General features: G+C 44.1%; 2 protein-coding genes across 5 annotated transcripts in view; one reads left to right on the forward strand and one right to left on the reverse strand.

Moving 5' to 3' along the window:
- Window positions 1–8306, reverse strand: part of IFT81 (intraflagellar transport 81) — a 144933-nt gene extending 136627 nt beyond the window's left edge. Inside the window, exon 1 of the mRNA XM_049698444.1 lies at window positions 8151–8306. The gene's annotated coding sequence lies outside the window, so the exon portion shown is untranslated. The remainder of the gene's footprint in view (window positions 1–8150) is intronic.
- Window positions 1–14536, forward strand: part of P2RX7 (purinergic receptor P2X 7) — a 54833-nt gene that overhangs the window by 16372 nt on the left and 23925 nt on the right. For 3 of the 4 annotated variants that reach the window (XM_004276722.4, XM_033440954.2, XM_012535554.3), the window contains exons 2-5: window positions 4604–4772; window positions 5889–5957; window positions 10267–10339; window positions 11367–11463. In XM_004276722.4, coding sequence (XP_004276770.1) covers window positions 4604–4772; window positions 5889–5957; window positions 10267–10339; window positions 11367–11463 — 408 coding nt within the window. Of the gene's footprint in view, window positions 1–4603; window positions 4773–5561; window positions 5575–5888; window positions 5958–10266; window positions 10340–11366; window positions 11464–14536 lie in introns of those variants that run through there. The other variant, XM_049698454.1, reaches the window with a different exon arrangement.

A 14536-nucleotide genomic window follows, 5' to 3' on the forward strand; every position in this document is an offset into this window, starting at 1 on the left:
CTGCGGTGTCTGTTGTAACTTCTCCTTTTTCATTTCTATTTTTATTGATCTGAGTCCTCTCCCTCTTTTTCTTGATGAGTCTGGCTAATGGTTTATGAATTTTGTTTATCTTCTCAAAGAACCAGCTTTTAGTTTTATTGATCTTTGCTATTGTTTTCTTTGTTTCTATTTCATTTATTTCTGCTCTGATCTTTATGATTTCTTTCCTTCTGCTAACTTTGGGTTTTGTTTGTTCTTCTTTCTCTAGTTCCTTTAGGTGTAACGTTAGATTGTTTATTTGAGATTTTCTTGTTTCTTGAGGTAGGCTTGTATAGCTATAAACTTCCCTCTTAGAACTCCTTTTGCTGCATCCCATAGGTTTTGGATCGTCGTGTTTTCATTGTCATTTGTCTCTAGGTATTTTTTTATTTCCTCTTTGATTTCTTCAGTGATCTCTTGGTTATTTAGTAACGTATGTTTAGCAGCCATGTGTTTGTGTTTTTTACATTTTTTTCCCTGTAAATCATTTCTAATCTCATAGCGTTGTGGTCAGAAAAGATGCTTGATATGATTTCAATTTTCTTAAATTTACTGAGGCTTGATTTGTGACCCAGGATGTGATCTACCCTGGAGAATGTTCCGTGCGCACTTGAGAAGAAAGTGTAATCTGCTGCTTTTGGATGGAATGTCGTATAAATATCAATTAAATCTATCTGGCCTATTGTGTCGTTTAAAGCTTGTGTTTCCTTATTAATTTTCTGCTTGGATGATCTGTCCATTGGTGTAAGTGAGGTGTTAAAGTCCCCCACTATTACTGTGTTACTGTCGATTTCCTCTTTTATAGCTGTTAGCAGTTGCCTTATATATTGAGGTGCTCCTATGTTGGGTGCATATATATTTATAATTGTTATTTCTTCTTCTTGGATTGATCCCTTGATCATTATATAGTGTCTTTCCTTGTCTCTTGCAACATTCTTTATTTGAAAGTCTATTTCATCTGATAGGAGCATTGCTACTCCAGCTTTCTTTTGATTTCCATTTGCATGGAATATCTTTTTCCATCCCCTCACTTTCAGTCTGTATGTGTCCCTAGGTCAGAAGTGGGTCTCTTGTAGACAGCATATATATGGGTCTTGTTTTTGTATCCATTCAGCAAGCCTGTGTCTTTTGGTTGGAGCATTTAATCTATTCACGTTCAAGGTAGTTATTGATATGTATGTTCTTATTACCATTTTCTTAATTCTTTTGGGTTTGTTTTTGTAGGAACAAAACACTTGTGTTTTGTTTGGGAAACTCTTGTGTTTCCCACTTAGAGAAGTTCCTTTAGCATTTGTTGTAGAGCTGGTTTGGGGGTGCTGTATTCTCTTAGCTTTTGCTTGTCTGTAAAGCTTTTGATGTCTCCATCAAATGTGAATGAGATCCTTTCTGGGCAGAGTAATCTTGGTTGTAGGTTCTTCCCTTTCATCACTTTAAGTATATCATCCCACTCCTTTCTGGCTTGTAGAGTTTCTGCTGAGAAATCAGCTGTTAACCTTATGGGAGTTCCCTTGTATGTTATTTGTCATTTTTCCTTTGCTGCTATCAATAATTTTTCTTTGTCATTAATTTTTGCCAATTTGATTACTACATGTCTCAGCGTGTTTCTCCTTGGATTTATCCTGTATGGGACTCTCTGTGCTTCCTGGACTTGGGTGGCTATTTCCTTTCCCATGTTAGGAAGTTTTCGACTATAATCTCTTCAAATATTTTCTCAAGTCCTTTCTCTCTTTCTTCTCCTTCTGGGACCCCTATAATGCAAATGTTGTTGCATTTAATGCTGTCCCAGAAGTCTCTTAGGCTGTCTTCGTTTCTTTTCATTCTTTTTACTTTATTCTGTTCCGCAGCAGTGAATTCCACCATTCTGTCTTCCAGGTCACTTATCCGTTCTTCTGCCTCAGTTATTCTGCTATTGATTCCTTCTAGTGTGGTTTTCATTTCAGTTATTGTATTGTTCATCTCTGTTTGTTTGTTCTTTAATTCTTCTAGGTCTTTGTTAAACATTTCTTGCATCTTCTCGATCTTTGCCTCCATTCTTTTTCCGAGGTCCTGGATCATCTTCACTATCATTATTCTGAATTCTTTTTCTGGAAGGTTGCCTATCTCCACTTCATTTAGTTGTTTTTCTGGGGTTTTATCTTGTTCCTTCATCTGGTACATAGCCCTCTGTCTTTTCATCTTGTCTATCTTTCTGTGAATGTGGTTTTTGTTCCACAGGCTGCAGGATTGTAGTTCTTGCTTCTGCTGTCTGCCCTCTGATGGATGAGGCTATCTATCTAAGAGGTTTGTGGAAGTTTCCTGTTTCCCTTTTTTAATTGAGGTGAAATTCATAGAACATAAAAATTAACGACTTAAAGTGAACAAGTCAGTGGCATTTAGTGCCTTCACAATGCTGTGCAACCACCACCTCTATCTAGTTCCAAAACATTTTTATCTCCCAAAACGCAAACTTCGTTATGCGGTTACTTCCATTTACCTCTTCCCCCAGCCCCTGGCAGCCATAAATCCACTCTCTGTCTCAATGGATTTACCTATTCTGGACATTTTATATAAGCGGAATCATACACTAAGTGGCCTTTTGTGTCTGTCTTCTTTCACTTGGCACAATGTTTTTTGAGGTTCATCCACAGTATAACACGTGCATCCTTTCATTCCCATTTGTGGGTAGATAATATTCCATTGTTTGGATAGACCACATTTTGTTTATCCATTCATCTTTTAATGAACATTTTGATTGTTTCCACCTTTTGACTATTGTGAATAGTGCTGCTATGAATATGCGTGGACAGGTATTTGTTTAAGTATATAATGTTTTTTGAATTTCTTTAAACTTTCTCTCATTCTGTGGCATGCTTTGCTTACTCAATATTATGTTATTTCCATATTGATACAAGCAGCTCTCCATTCATTTTCACTGTTGCAGAACATCCCATTGGATGAATCCAACAATTTATTCACCCATTCAATGTTCAAGGACATTTAGGTTTTTTCCAGTTTTCCCTATTGCAAATAGTACAACTTTATACTTTCTTGTATATGACTCCTTGGGCACATGTTTGAGGGTTTCTCTGGGGCATGTACCTAAGAGTGGAATTGTTGGGGCGTGGGGAATGCATTTCAAATGTACAGTACTTCATATTGCCAAATGTGACCTGTCTTTCCGTGAGTGTCCCAGGGGTCCTCAACCCTGGCAGTGCATTAAAATCAACTTTAGAAAAATATATAGGTACCTGGTTAACTCTCCAGACCTTCTGAATCAGAGTTTCCAGGGATAAGACTGGGGAGCTGCAATTTTGAAAGCTCCCTAAGTAATTATACTGTACAGCCAAGGTTGAGAACAGCTGGGACCAAGCCTTGGCCCACTATATCTTGGTTTCCCAATGTCAGCTCATAGAGGGCATCCATTGGCTTAGACTTCCTAATATCATTCAGATATCAGAGACTGAGCAGAGGGAAGAGACCAAAATAGGTACCTGCCAAATGAATAAACAAAGCATTTAAAATAAACTCCTAAGGACTTTCCTGGCAGTCCAGTGGTTAAGACTCCATGCTTCCACTGCATGGGGGTGTGGGTTCAATCCCTGGTCAGGGAACTAGGATCCCATGTGCCATACGGCATGGCCAAAAAAAAAACCCCAAAATAAAACATAAAATAAACTCAATTATTCAGGGCAATGGGAGACAGGGAAAAGAGATAAATGGGGATGGAATCTACCATTTTTAGTTATCAATTCCACTTTCTCCCTCTCTTCCCCCACCATATAATTTAGATTCATATTCTAAAGAAGATATTAACAGCTAATGAATGGATCAAAAGGCAGGAAACCAGAGGCAGAGCCACATGATGCAGGTACAAGTACAGTACATGGTTAAGAGGTCTGGCTCTGGGCTATAAGGTAGACCAATCAAGGACCTCAGTCGTGCCACTGACTACCTGTGTAACCTTGGGCAAGTTCCTTCACCTCTCTGAGCCCATTCCCTCATCTACAAAAGGGTGATGATTACAGTAACTATCTCCTATTGCTGTTGTGAACATTAAAGGAGAGGATGCATACAGAGCACATGGCATGTACTAAGTGCTCAATAAAGGGTAGCTGCTATTATCAATATTATTTGTAAATCAGGTGGGTGTTTCTGGAAAACAGGAGGCTGACCTGCTGGACACACCCTTAAAAAGATGCTAATGTGTTACTGAGCCCCAAAACAAAGCTGGTGGACCAACCTGGGGTGGACTTTGGTATTTGAGAAGGCAACCTATAAATTAGGGTGTATATTAGGCAATATTAGAAGTTGGTATTGGGGCCAATAGTTTCTATGTAGTGAAAGCTCACCATGCTCCAGATATAGCGCTATGGAGTTTGCATGCATATCCCGTTCCATCCTCACAACAACCCTATGAGGTAGGTATGACTATTCTTCCCATTTTACAGGTAAGGAAAATGAGTCACAGAGATGGCAAGTCACTTGCCCGAAGTCACCCAGCAAGCTAGGATTTTAATGGAGGTGACTTTCGGAACCTGCATCCAAAACCGATGCACTGTGCCTCACTTGAGAAAACCATTGATGCTTTTCTGTGTCTGCCATTTAGCTTTGCTTTGGTGAATGACAAGCGGTACCAATGGAAAGAACCTGTCATCAGTTCTGTGCATGCCAAGGTGAAAGGGGTGGGAGAGGTGAAAAAGGAGATTATGGAGAACGGACTGAAGAAGGTAGTGTGGAATGTCTTCGACACGGCAGATTACACTGTCCCCTTGCAGGTGAGCACTTATCAGCATCCTCCCAGGACTCGTCCCTGGTCACTGTCCCCAGGACCTCGCACCCCTCCCTGGGACCTAGAGCCTCACTCCAGAAAAACACTGGCCCCATTTAAAAAGCTCTGTGAAAATCCCAACTGAGAAAACCTAAAAATTGCAAAATTGGGTCAGATCCAGCAACTCGAAGGAGATGATTCTTTGCTTTATCAAGTCCTACAGGGTTTCTCAAAATAGCAGTGTGTCCTGGTGCATTGAAAACATGATTTGATTCACTCACACTTGATTTATACACAGTTTTTCAGAAGCAGGGCCATCAAGTCAGCAAACTTTGCCTAGATCCAGAAAGGTAAAGAACTTTCTGCCTAGAGGGGACCAGCCCTTCTATATTGTTTGTGTGACATCTTATCAACAAAAATGTCTCCAGAAAAACACTCTTGGGTACAGTTTTGCACAAGGGAAAGGAAGGGTGTGGCTCAGAAAGAAAGGGCATGAGATTGTCTCAATTTGCAAGAAGAGAAAATGAAAGTAGAATTCTCAAAAGGGAGAAACTGAAGTGGGGTTGAGAACAAAAAAGAACAGATGGGGGGTTGGAGGGACAAAAGGGCACGTTGGCAGCCCTTGGGAGCTGGAAAGCTTTTCGAAACCATAAAAGCCAAGCTGCTATCCGTTTTTGTCTCTAACAGTGGGTCATTAAAACCTCCAGCTATTTCCCAGGTGGTGGGATGACCTACTGCCCTTTCATTAAAGTCCTGGATAATCTGAACAGCTTCTGATGGAGGTGACACCTCCACCTCTGCCTCCCCAGGTCTCTTGAATTTCAATTTAATGGGTTTTCACTGTGTCCGAAAAATGAAAAGGCTGCTTTTGAGGCTGGAATGGAAAACCAATGCTCAATCAATTTGAACTGTTCCTCTGCTCTCCCTCAGCTCAGCAGGGCGGCTCATCCAGCTTTGCTATTAGGCCTCAGGGCTGTCAGTTGCTTCCAGACCCTGATTTCTAGACTGAAACTTAGAAGAGTGGAAAGGTTTGCCCCCAGGCACTTGGCCAGCTGGATTACTATGATTAAGTAGTTCTGTTCTGAACGGCTTTACATTTGCCTTCTCTCCTTTTTCTCTGCAGGGGAACTCTTTTTTTGTGATGACAAACTTTCTCAAGATAGAAGGCCAAGAGCAAGGGTTGTGTCCTGAGGTAAGACGCGATGGGTGACAAGAGTTCCTGGAAGAGACACAGGTCAGAGGAAATGGAAACTGACACCCAGGCGTGTTTTGGAGCCTGCGAATATTTACTGAGCCTCTGCTTGCTACAAAGCAGGGGTGTAGATCTGGGCTTGGTGGAAAGGGTGAGAAGATGTTGTAGTTCTCCCTCTGTAACCACCAGATCTTGATCTGTCCCCCTGGGTCTCCAGCTCCAGCCCTAGGAGCCTGTGCAGCTCAAGGCCCCCTTTCTCCATCGCTCACTCCCTGTGCAGCTCATGACAACAGGGATCCTTGGCCTTTGCACAGCACCTCATGTTTCAGTGGAGCCTCACTTGAACTTTAGGGGGGTAACAGCATTCCCAGCCCCATTTTACAGGTCAGCACAAAGATCAGAGAGGTTCAGTGACCTCCCCAATGTCACACAGCTTGCTGGAGGCAGAGCCAAGCTTAGAATCCAGTTGTCCTCATTCACAGCTTCTGCCACGGTCCACTGTGAACTGCCTGCAGGGCCAGCCTGGGAATCAAGTTTGATTTTTCATCCCACTTCTTAGAGTTTTAGGCTCTATATCAGGTAGGAATGCTCCCATGTCTCTTGCCGTCACCACTACCACCCATGCAGTCTTTCCCAGACTGCATGGGTGGTAGTGGTGATGGCGGGAGACATGGCTAGTGGGTAGTGGTGAAGGCAGGAGTGGGTAGTGGTGAAGGAGGGAGACATGGGAGCATTGCCCTCTCCGTACTCTCCACCTTCCCCTACTTTTTCTGGAAAACTTTCTTCCCTATCAAAACATACTGGTCCTATTCTGTCCCATCCCAGTCCTGCTCTCTGCTCTGTAAAGTGATAACTAGCTATTCTGGTAAGTTTGTCTATAGCAAAATTTGTCTAGGCAACACACTCCTGCTGTTCCCCTCTCGAGTAACTCACCTGCGCTTTACCAGGGACCATCCCAACTGAGGGGCACAACGCTGTGGCAATATTGAGCAGGTCCCCAGCCTGTGGGGAAGACCAGCCTTGCCTGTGGGTCTTGCTCGTCAGCCTACTCTGGTGACAAGGCCTAGATTTCTGAGTGTCTGAGAGATCAGGGTGGATAAGCTCTATCTCATTACAGTCTTTGGCGTCATTTCTACCTAAACTTGGAAACAAGCTAACATTCCCTTGGTGTCTATCTCAATGACGTTCCCCTAAAAGTAGACCTCTCTATGTTTATCTTGCCCCCATCTCCCCTTAAATGTTCCTGCTACTCTAACGAAGTAGCAGGCATCAGTCCAACTAAACACTCCCTCCCACCTCCCTTCCCAGCAGCATCCAAAATTGTGTCCAGTTTGGGGCCAGTTTGGGGCCAGTTTTGCTTCCCATACTCTGGAATTGCTACTTACCCTCCACCCCTGTGGTACTTTGCACAGATGCTTTCCTTTTCGTTTCTTTTTTTGGCTTGCTGCGGCTTGTGGGATTTTTGTTCCCCGACCAGGGGTTGAACCCGTGCCCTCAGCAGTGAGAGCTCGGAGTCCTAACCACTTGACCACCAGGGAAGTCCCCCACAGCACTTTTCAAGTTACTGAGACTGGTAAGGAAGACAGTTAGGGTAGCCCAGAGCCTGGATTTAGGAGCTAGACTGTAAATGGTTTAATACTTGACGTATTAGCTTTGTGACTTTGGGCAGGTAGCTTCACCACTCTGTGCCTTGATATGTTCATTTGCAAAATGGGGCTAATTACAAAACCTAGCTCTTAGGATTTTTGAAACAAATGAGCGAATCTCTGTGACAGGCTGGAAACAAGGCATAATACATTGTAAGCACTGGATAAATGCGAGCTGTGACGGTTCGAATGACAAGTGACTCTTTCTCAGACAGGATGTCACTCAGACTGACTGGAACTCAAACAGCAGCCCAGAGAACGCTATGTAACTCTTGGGATTTTAACCTGTGACCCAAGCTGGTTTGGGTTGCTTTAATGGGATATTCGCCTCCTCTCTTTGCATACTGACACCCACCCTAACTCTGATCAAGAGGTGGAAGTCAAGGACAGGGCTTGACTCAGTAAATATGGCCAAACCCCAGTGGTACACCAAAATGAAGAGACATTGGTTATAATTATCTATTGCTGCATAACAAACTACCCTGAACCTGGTGGACTTAAAGCAACAAGCATTTTACGAGCTTTCATAGTTCAGTGGTTGACTGACCTTAGCTGGGCAGTTCTGCTGATCTTGGGATCTGCATGGGATCTCTCACGGCGCTGCAGTCGGATAGCGGCTGGGGCTAGCACCATTCGGAGGCTCAGCTGGGGTACCGGGATGGCTGGCCTTCTCTTCCTCTCCGGGGACTCTCAAGGCTTCTCCTCCTTTCAGAGTCTCTCCGCATAGTCTTTCTAAACTTCCTCATAGCAGCTCAGGTTCCCCCAAACCAAAAGAAGCTTCCAGGCCTCCCAGGCTCAGTACTAGAGCTGACACAGCATTACTTCCACTGCCTTCTGTTGGTTATTTGGTCAGAGCCAGGCCAGCTTCAAAGGGAAGGGGAAACCCTCTACCTCCCAATGGCAAGAGCGACAAAGAATTTGTGGCCATCGTCAACGCATGTGACAACCACAAAAAGAGATGATTAAAACGTCTTTTTAAAAAATATATATATTTATTTATTATTTATTTATTTGGTTGCACTGGGTCTTAGCTGCGGCTCGCCAGCTCCTTAGTTGCGGCATGCGAACTCTTAGTTGCAGCATGCATGTGGGATCTAGTTCCTTGACCAGGGATCAAACCCGGGCCCCCTGCACTGAGAGCGCGGAGTCTTATCCACTGCGCCACCAGGGAAGTCCCACGTCTTTATTTTCTTTTAATTTTGGAATTTCTTTTGGAGAGTAAAATAGAGTCAGTTTATCTTCTTTCCTGAGATTTCTTTCCAGTCAATAATCAAAATAACATAGCTTCCCATGAGCCACAGTAAATGATCATTTGTTCATTCATTCATTCATTCCACATTCATCAAGACCCACTATGTATCAGGCACTCAAACTACAAAGATATGACCCAGGCCTTGTATTCAAACGGTTCATAGTGTAGTTGGAGGTCACAAGGGCAGCAAACCAAGGACATGCTGGGTAACAGGAAGAAAGCAACTTGGGAAGAAAAGAGAACATGAAAGAGATTGAAAACTACAGGAAACGTTCACTGAGCAAGAGCCATGTGCTAAACCCTTTCTCATCATAATTCATTTAATTTTCACAACAACCATATGAGACAAATCTGTTCATTCCCCTTTTACAGGGAAGGAAACTGAGGCTCAGCGAGGCAAAGTTCCTTGGCTGAGGCCACTTAGCTAGAAAAGGGTGCAGCTATTGCCGAACCTGGTTGTACCTGGGTCCAAGCCTGGGGACTCCCCTGAAGCTCTGTAAAATTGCACAGAAGAGGCTATTTTCACAGAGGTTCTGGTTTCCCCAAGACGGGCCGGTAAACCTGGTCCCTGAAAAATGGGAAGCCGAGTATGCATAAACCAAGTCATCTCATTTTTCTTCTCCTCATTCTGTCCTCAGCTCTTATTGAAAGCTGATTGACCTCATTTTCTCAGGCCAGGAGAGAGTGCTGGCTGGAGTCCTTTATTTCCACATTTCCTGCTGAGACTTTGTGCCTGTCCGCTTCACTTGTTTCTGGAGCCACAGGGCTGCTTGAACCAGGCCCCCTGCTCTCCAACACAAGGGTTGTCCCCGAAAGTGGCCCCTGGCATACGCTTCTTAGAATTTCATTAATTTTTATTTTTTATTGAGATGTAATTCACATACCATAAAATTCACCATTTTAAAATGTACCATTTAGTGGTTTTTAGTATATTCACCGAGCTGTGCAGCCATTATCACTATCAGTTTCCAGAACATTTTCATTATTCCAAAATGAAACCTCATATCCATTAGCAGTCACTCCCATTCCCGCTTCCCTCAGCCCCTGCGACCACTGATCACCCTTTTGTCCATGGATTTGCCTGTTCTGAACATTTCATATACACAGAATCATACAATATGTGGTCTTTCGTATCTGGCTTCTTTCACCTAGCATCCATCATGTTTCAAGTTTCATCTACATTGTAGCAGGTACCAGTACTTCATTCATTCCTATCTGTGGCCAGCCAGATAACATTCCACTGGATGAATGTCCTGGATTTTAGTTGTCCATTCATCTACTGGTGGATATTTGGGCTGCTCCGTTTTCTTGGCATTATGTGCAAGCTTTTGTGTGGACATAGACATCTGCCCTTCTGTATCGCAGGGACACACGATGCTTATTCCTCACTACCTTGTCCTTCTCTCTGCAGTACCCCACCCGCGGGACGCTCTGTTCCTCTGACCGGGGCTGTAAAAAGGGATGGATGGGTCCAAAGAGCAAAGGTATGTTCTGTTTCTTTTCCTGAGACCCCGTGGGTGGATGGTCTGGAATCTTGGTGACATTCGAGATGCCCAGATTTTTAGCCTCTGGCTCTCAGCTGCCTTCGTCCACCCTCCCCAGGCCATGGATGAGCCTGTACCTGCCCCATGCCTCGACTCTGAACCCAGAGGACCAGCTGCTGACTAGGAATGTGACTCTAACTCCCAGTGAGAGCAGCTCCTGAAAACCTCGCAGAATTAGCCCCTTCAGGGTTCTCATTGATAGAAAAACTGAATGGCCTATAGCATCATCTGAGTGTTCTAAGTGTTTCCTCTTGAATTTCCCCAAAGGTTGAAAAGGATGAATGTGTACCCCCAGGGCACCTGGGGACAATATTAACCTTCAGAATTTCCAAAGCTCTTGTTTTAACTTAAGGCACATAATAAAAAAATTACCACAAAAAAGAAAAAGTAAAAACCATCATTGTTTATCATACACCTGTACACAAAAAAGCATATGAATATTCAATTCCATCCCATAATACATATGCATTTGAGTTGGTGGAGAGGTCATTAATATTATTTACTATTTAATTTTCCCCTCAAAAATTTGTTAATGACACCGATACTCCAGGAAGATGCGCCATGCTTACTCCATGGCTCTGTACATCCTGGTACATGCTGTATGCACCTAGAGGGACTCAGATGCCTGTTTAGAAGCCAAGTTCTAGTCCATTTATACGAGGCAAAAGAATATACCCTGTTCAGCTCCCCCCCTCAGCCATCTTTTCTTGCAAAGAAACCAAAAAAATCGAACGGCATCCATGGTCTTTCTGTGTTCTCTTTGATCCTTTTTTGAAAAGCTTACTGTTCTATGTGTTGCTTGCTTGTTTTTTCTTATGTAAGTTTGTGGTTTGGATGGGTTTCATGGAAACTGAAACTGCTTGGGTTGAAAAACATAGTCTCTTGCTTGAGTTGAGTGGAGTTTCCTCCCCCCCCCCACCGCCCATTCTTTCATACCTGTGCTTCTACGACCCCTTGACCCCCACAGGAATCCAGACCGGCAGGTGTATAGAGTATAAAGGGAAGCAGAAGACCTGTGAAGTCTCCGCCTGGTGTCCCGTGGAGGCAGTGGAAAAGGCCCCAGAGTGAGTTGTAGGGAGGGGACAGACACGGTGGCCCTCAGCTTTGAGCAGATGAGGTTCTGCCAGGCACTGTTCCGACTTCCCTTCTCAGCACCGTCCCCCCAAGTCCCAGGGCTTACTGGCTTGGTGGCTCCTGTGCCAGGCACACTAGTGGTCTCTGGGAGGCCCCTGATAGTTGTTAAAATACTGAAATCATTCCATACCAACTGGTAAATAGCTAATACCTTCAGCACCCTTGGGTGCCCCTGTCCCTTGGCTGTCCCAGTACCTTCCAGGGCACCCCCAGGTACCTCCTCCAGTGCTACAGCAGGATCCTTTCAGACTGCCAGTGTCTGTACTGAGTGATTAAGGAAGAGAAGGTGGGAGGGAGGGAGGGGAAAAAGGAAAAAGGAAGGAAGAGGAAGGGAAGGGAGAAGAAAAGGAAGGAAAAGGAATGGAAGGGGAGGGCAGTTTTCTTAAGTTAAATGTTCATAGTGACATACAGATTTGGTGGTCCCCTGTATTGACTCTTCTCTTTAACACAAAAGATCAGGCCCAGAGGGCAGAACTTGATGTTAAATCTCAGAAACCACTGGGAGGGCTGCATTTCAGCAGAGAATAAGGAGAGCTGGATTCAAATCCCGGCTTTAACACATCCTTGCTGTGTGACCTTGAACAAGTGGCTTAACCTCTTTGAGCTTCAGTTTCCTTGTCTTTAAAATGAGGGTAATAGGACTTCCCTGGTGGTCCAGTGGTTAAGACTCCGAGCTTCCAACACAGGGGGGCACGGGTTCAATCCCTGGTTAGGGAACTAAGATCCCACGTGCCACTCGGCGGGGCCAAAAAATTAAAAAATAAAATGAGGATAATAATTGCACCTACTTCACTGGGCTGTTGTGAGAATTAAATGAGATAATACTTGTACAGTGATTGCAAAGTGAGCCCTGTGCTTGGCACACAGTAAATGCCCAATAACACACACACAGATGATCTGCCCCTAGACATGTGGTGGTTCTAGACCAGCACTGTCCAATGGAACTTTCCGCAATGATGGAAAGGCTCTGTACCTGCACCATCCAATATGGTAGCCACTAGCTACATGTGGCTATTAAGCACCTGAAATGTGGTTACCACAACTGAACTGAATTTTTACTTTACTTTAACTTAAATAGTCACACATGCCACAAATGCCTAGGAGATGTTGGACTATATTGGACAGTGCAGCTCAAGACAAATGTGACTCAGGGCCACACTATCAGCATCTCTGGGGCAAAGAGAAGACTTCCCCAAACTGACTTCTTAGAAGGTTCAGGCAAAAGTTTCCTACGTCAGGATGGGAAGCACTAGGCAGTATCAGCCAGTCCGGCCCTCAATTGTTAATGGCACAACCCTGGTTCATTTGTAGGTCAGGGAAGTTTCTTTGTCACCGAATGAATGTTCAGGACCTGGGTGGGACATCAGCCTACATTCAAGGAGTCCCTAGTTCAAGGCAAGAGGCTTCTCGATTGCCTGTGGTTTTCAGTCCTGGCTCTGCCACCATTCATTCATCAGATAAATACTGTGTATCTGTAATGTTCTGGGCCCTGGGCTGCAATTTTACATGACCCTGGGCAAGTAACTCCTGGAACTTTAGTTTCTTAGATGTTATACGAATGGATTACTAAGATGATTCATTTAATTGTTCGTCCAACACATCCATTACCATGTAGTAGGTGTTAGATATTTATTTTACATGTAACCATACACAAGGGAGGCAGTGCTAAATTTTTTGTAAAATACAAGAAGACCCAGATATGCAGCAGGTCCCAAGGCTCTTACAATCTAATATTGGGTTGGCCAAAATGTTTGTTTGGGTATTTCGTAACATCGTACAGAAAAACCCGAACGAACTTTTTGGCCAAACCGATAGAAGAGATAAGACACATGTACAGAGGGCTGTAATTCATAATAGAAAATTATAAGTGTCATGAAAGAGGAGTAAAGGGGATCCTGTAGTCCTTTGATTCTTAGAGTATTGCCCAGGAAGTGTGGGGTTTAGAATGTTCTAAAGGCAAAGGGTCTGGCATATAGCAGGAATCTGTCGTAAATCAGATTTTTTGTGTGTGCAAGGGACAAATATAACTTTAACTGGGGGGCTTCCCTGGTGGCGCAGTGGTTAAGAATCCGTCTGCCAATGCAGGGGACATGGGTTCGAGCCCTGGTCCAGGAAGAACCCTCATGCCGTGGAGCAACTAAGCCCATGTGCCACAACTACTGAGCCTGAGCTCTAGAGCACGCGAGCCACAACTACTGAGCCTGAGCTCTAAAGCCCACGAGCCACAGCTACTGAAGCCCACATGCCTAGAGCCTCTGCTCCTCAACAAGATAAGTCACCGCAGTGGGAAGCCCACGCACCTTAACGACGAGTAGCCCCTGCTCATCGCAACTAGAGAAAGCCCGCGCACAGCAACAAAGACCCAATGCAGCCAAAAATAAATAAATTTTTAAAAAAGCTTAAGTATAAAAAAAAAACAACTTTAACGGGCTTCAGATAAAAAGGACTGTTAATTTTTGGCTTGTGTTTTTGACTCATGTAAATGAGAAGTCCAGAAATACTAGCTTCAGGCATGGCTTGATCGAGGCTTTCAAATGATGTCTTAAGATTTTCTCTCTCTTTTCCTCCACCTTCCTCCTCTCCCCAGCCCCTAACTATTCTTTCTTCCATTCTGGCTCTCCTTACACTGTGGTCTGGGGCACTCCAGGTTTACACTGTCTCTGCTACTAATAATCCTAGAGAAAATGAGTTTTTCTTTCCCAACAGTTCCCACAAAAATCCTGTAATGTTCTCAGTGGCCTAAGCCATGTGACAATCTATGAACCTATCACTGCAGTCAAGGGATTAGATTACACTGTTTAACCAGCTCTGGATCACTTGCCCGCCCTGGGAGCTGTAGGGATGGGCAGGAGATGAGAGTGGGCTGAGAGTGGAAGAGACCTGGCTTCCCCAAAGGGAGAAAATTGAGGTGCTACTGCCAAAGGGGGAATTGTTGCTGGACAGGCAAAAATTACAGTGTTCTCTATAGTTATATCTCCAATAGAGCCAAAGTTGGGCTCTGGA

This window comes from Orcinus orca, chromosome 15 (genome assembly GCF_937001465.1).
Source record: "Orcinus orca chromosome 15, mOrcOrc1.1, whole genome shotgun sequence".
Taxonomy (NCBI): domain Eukaryota; kingdom Metazoa; phylum Chordata; class Mammalia; order Artiodactyla; family Delphinidae; genus Orcinus; species Orcinus orca.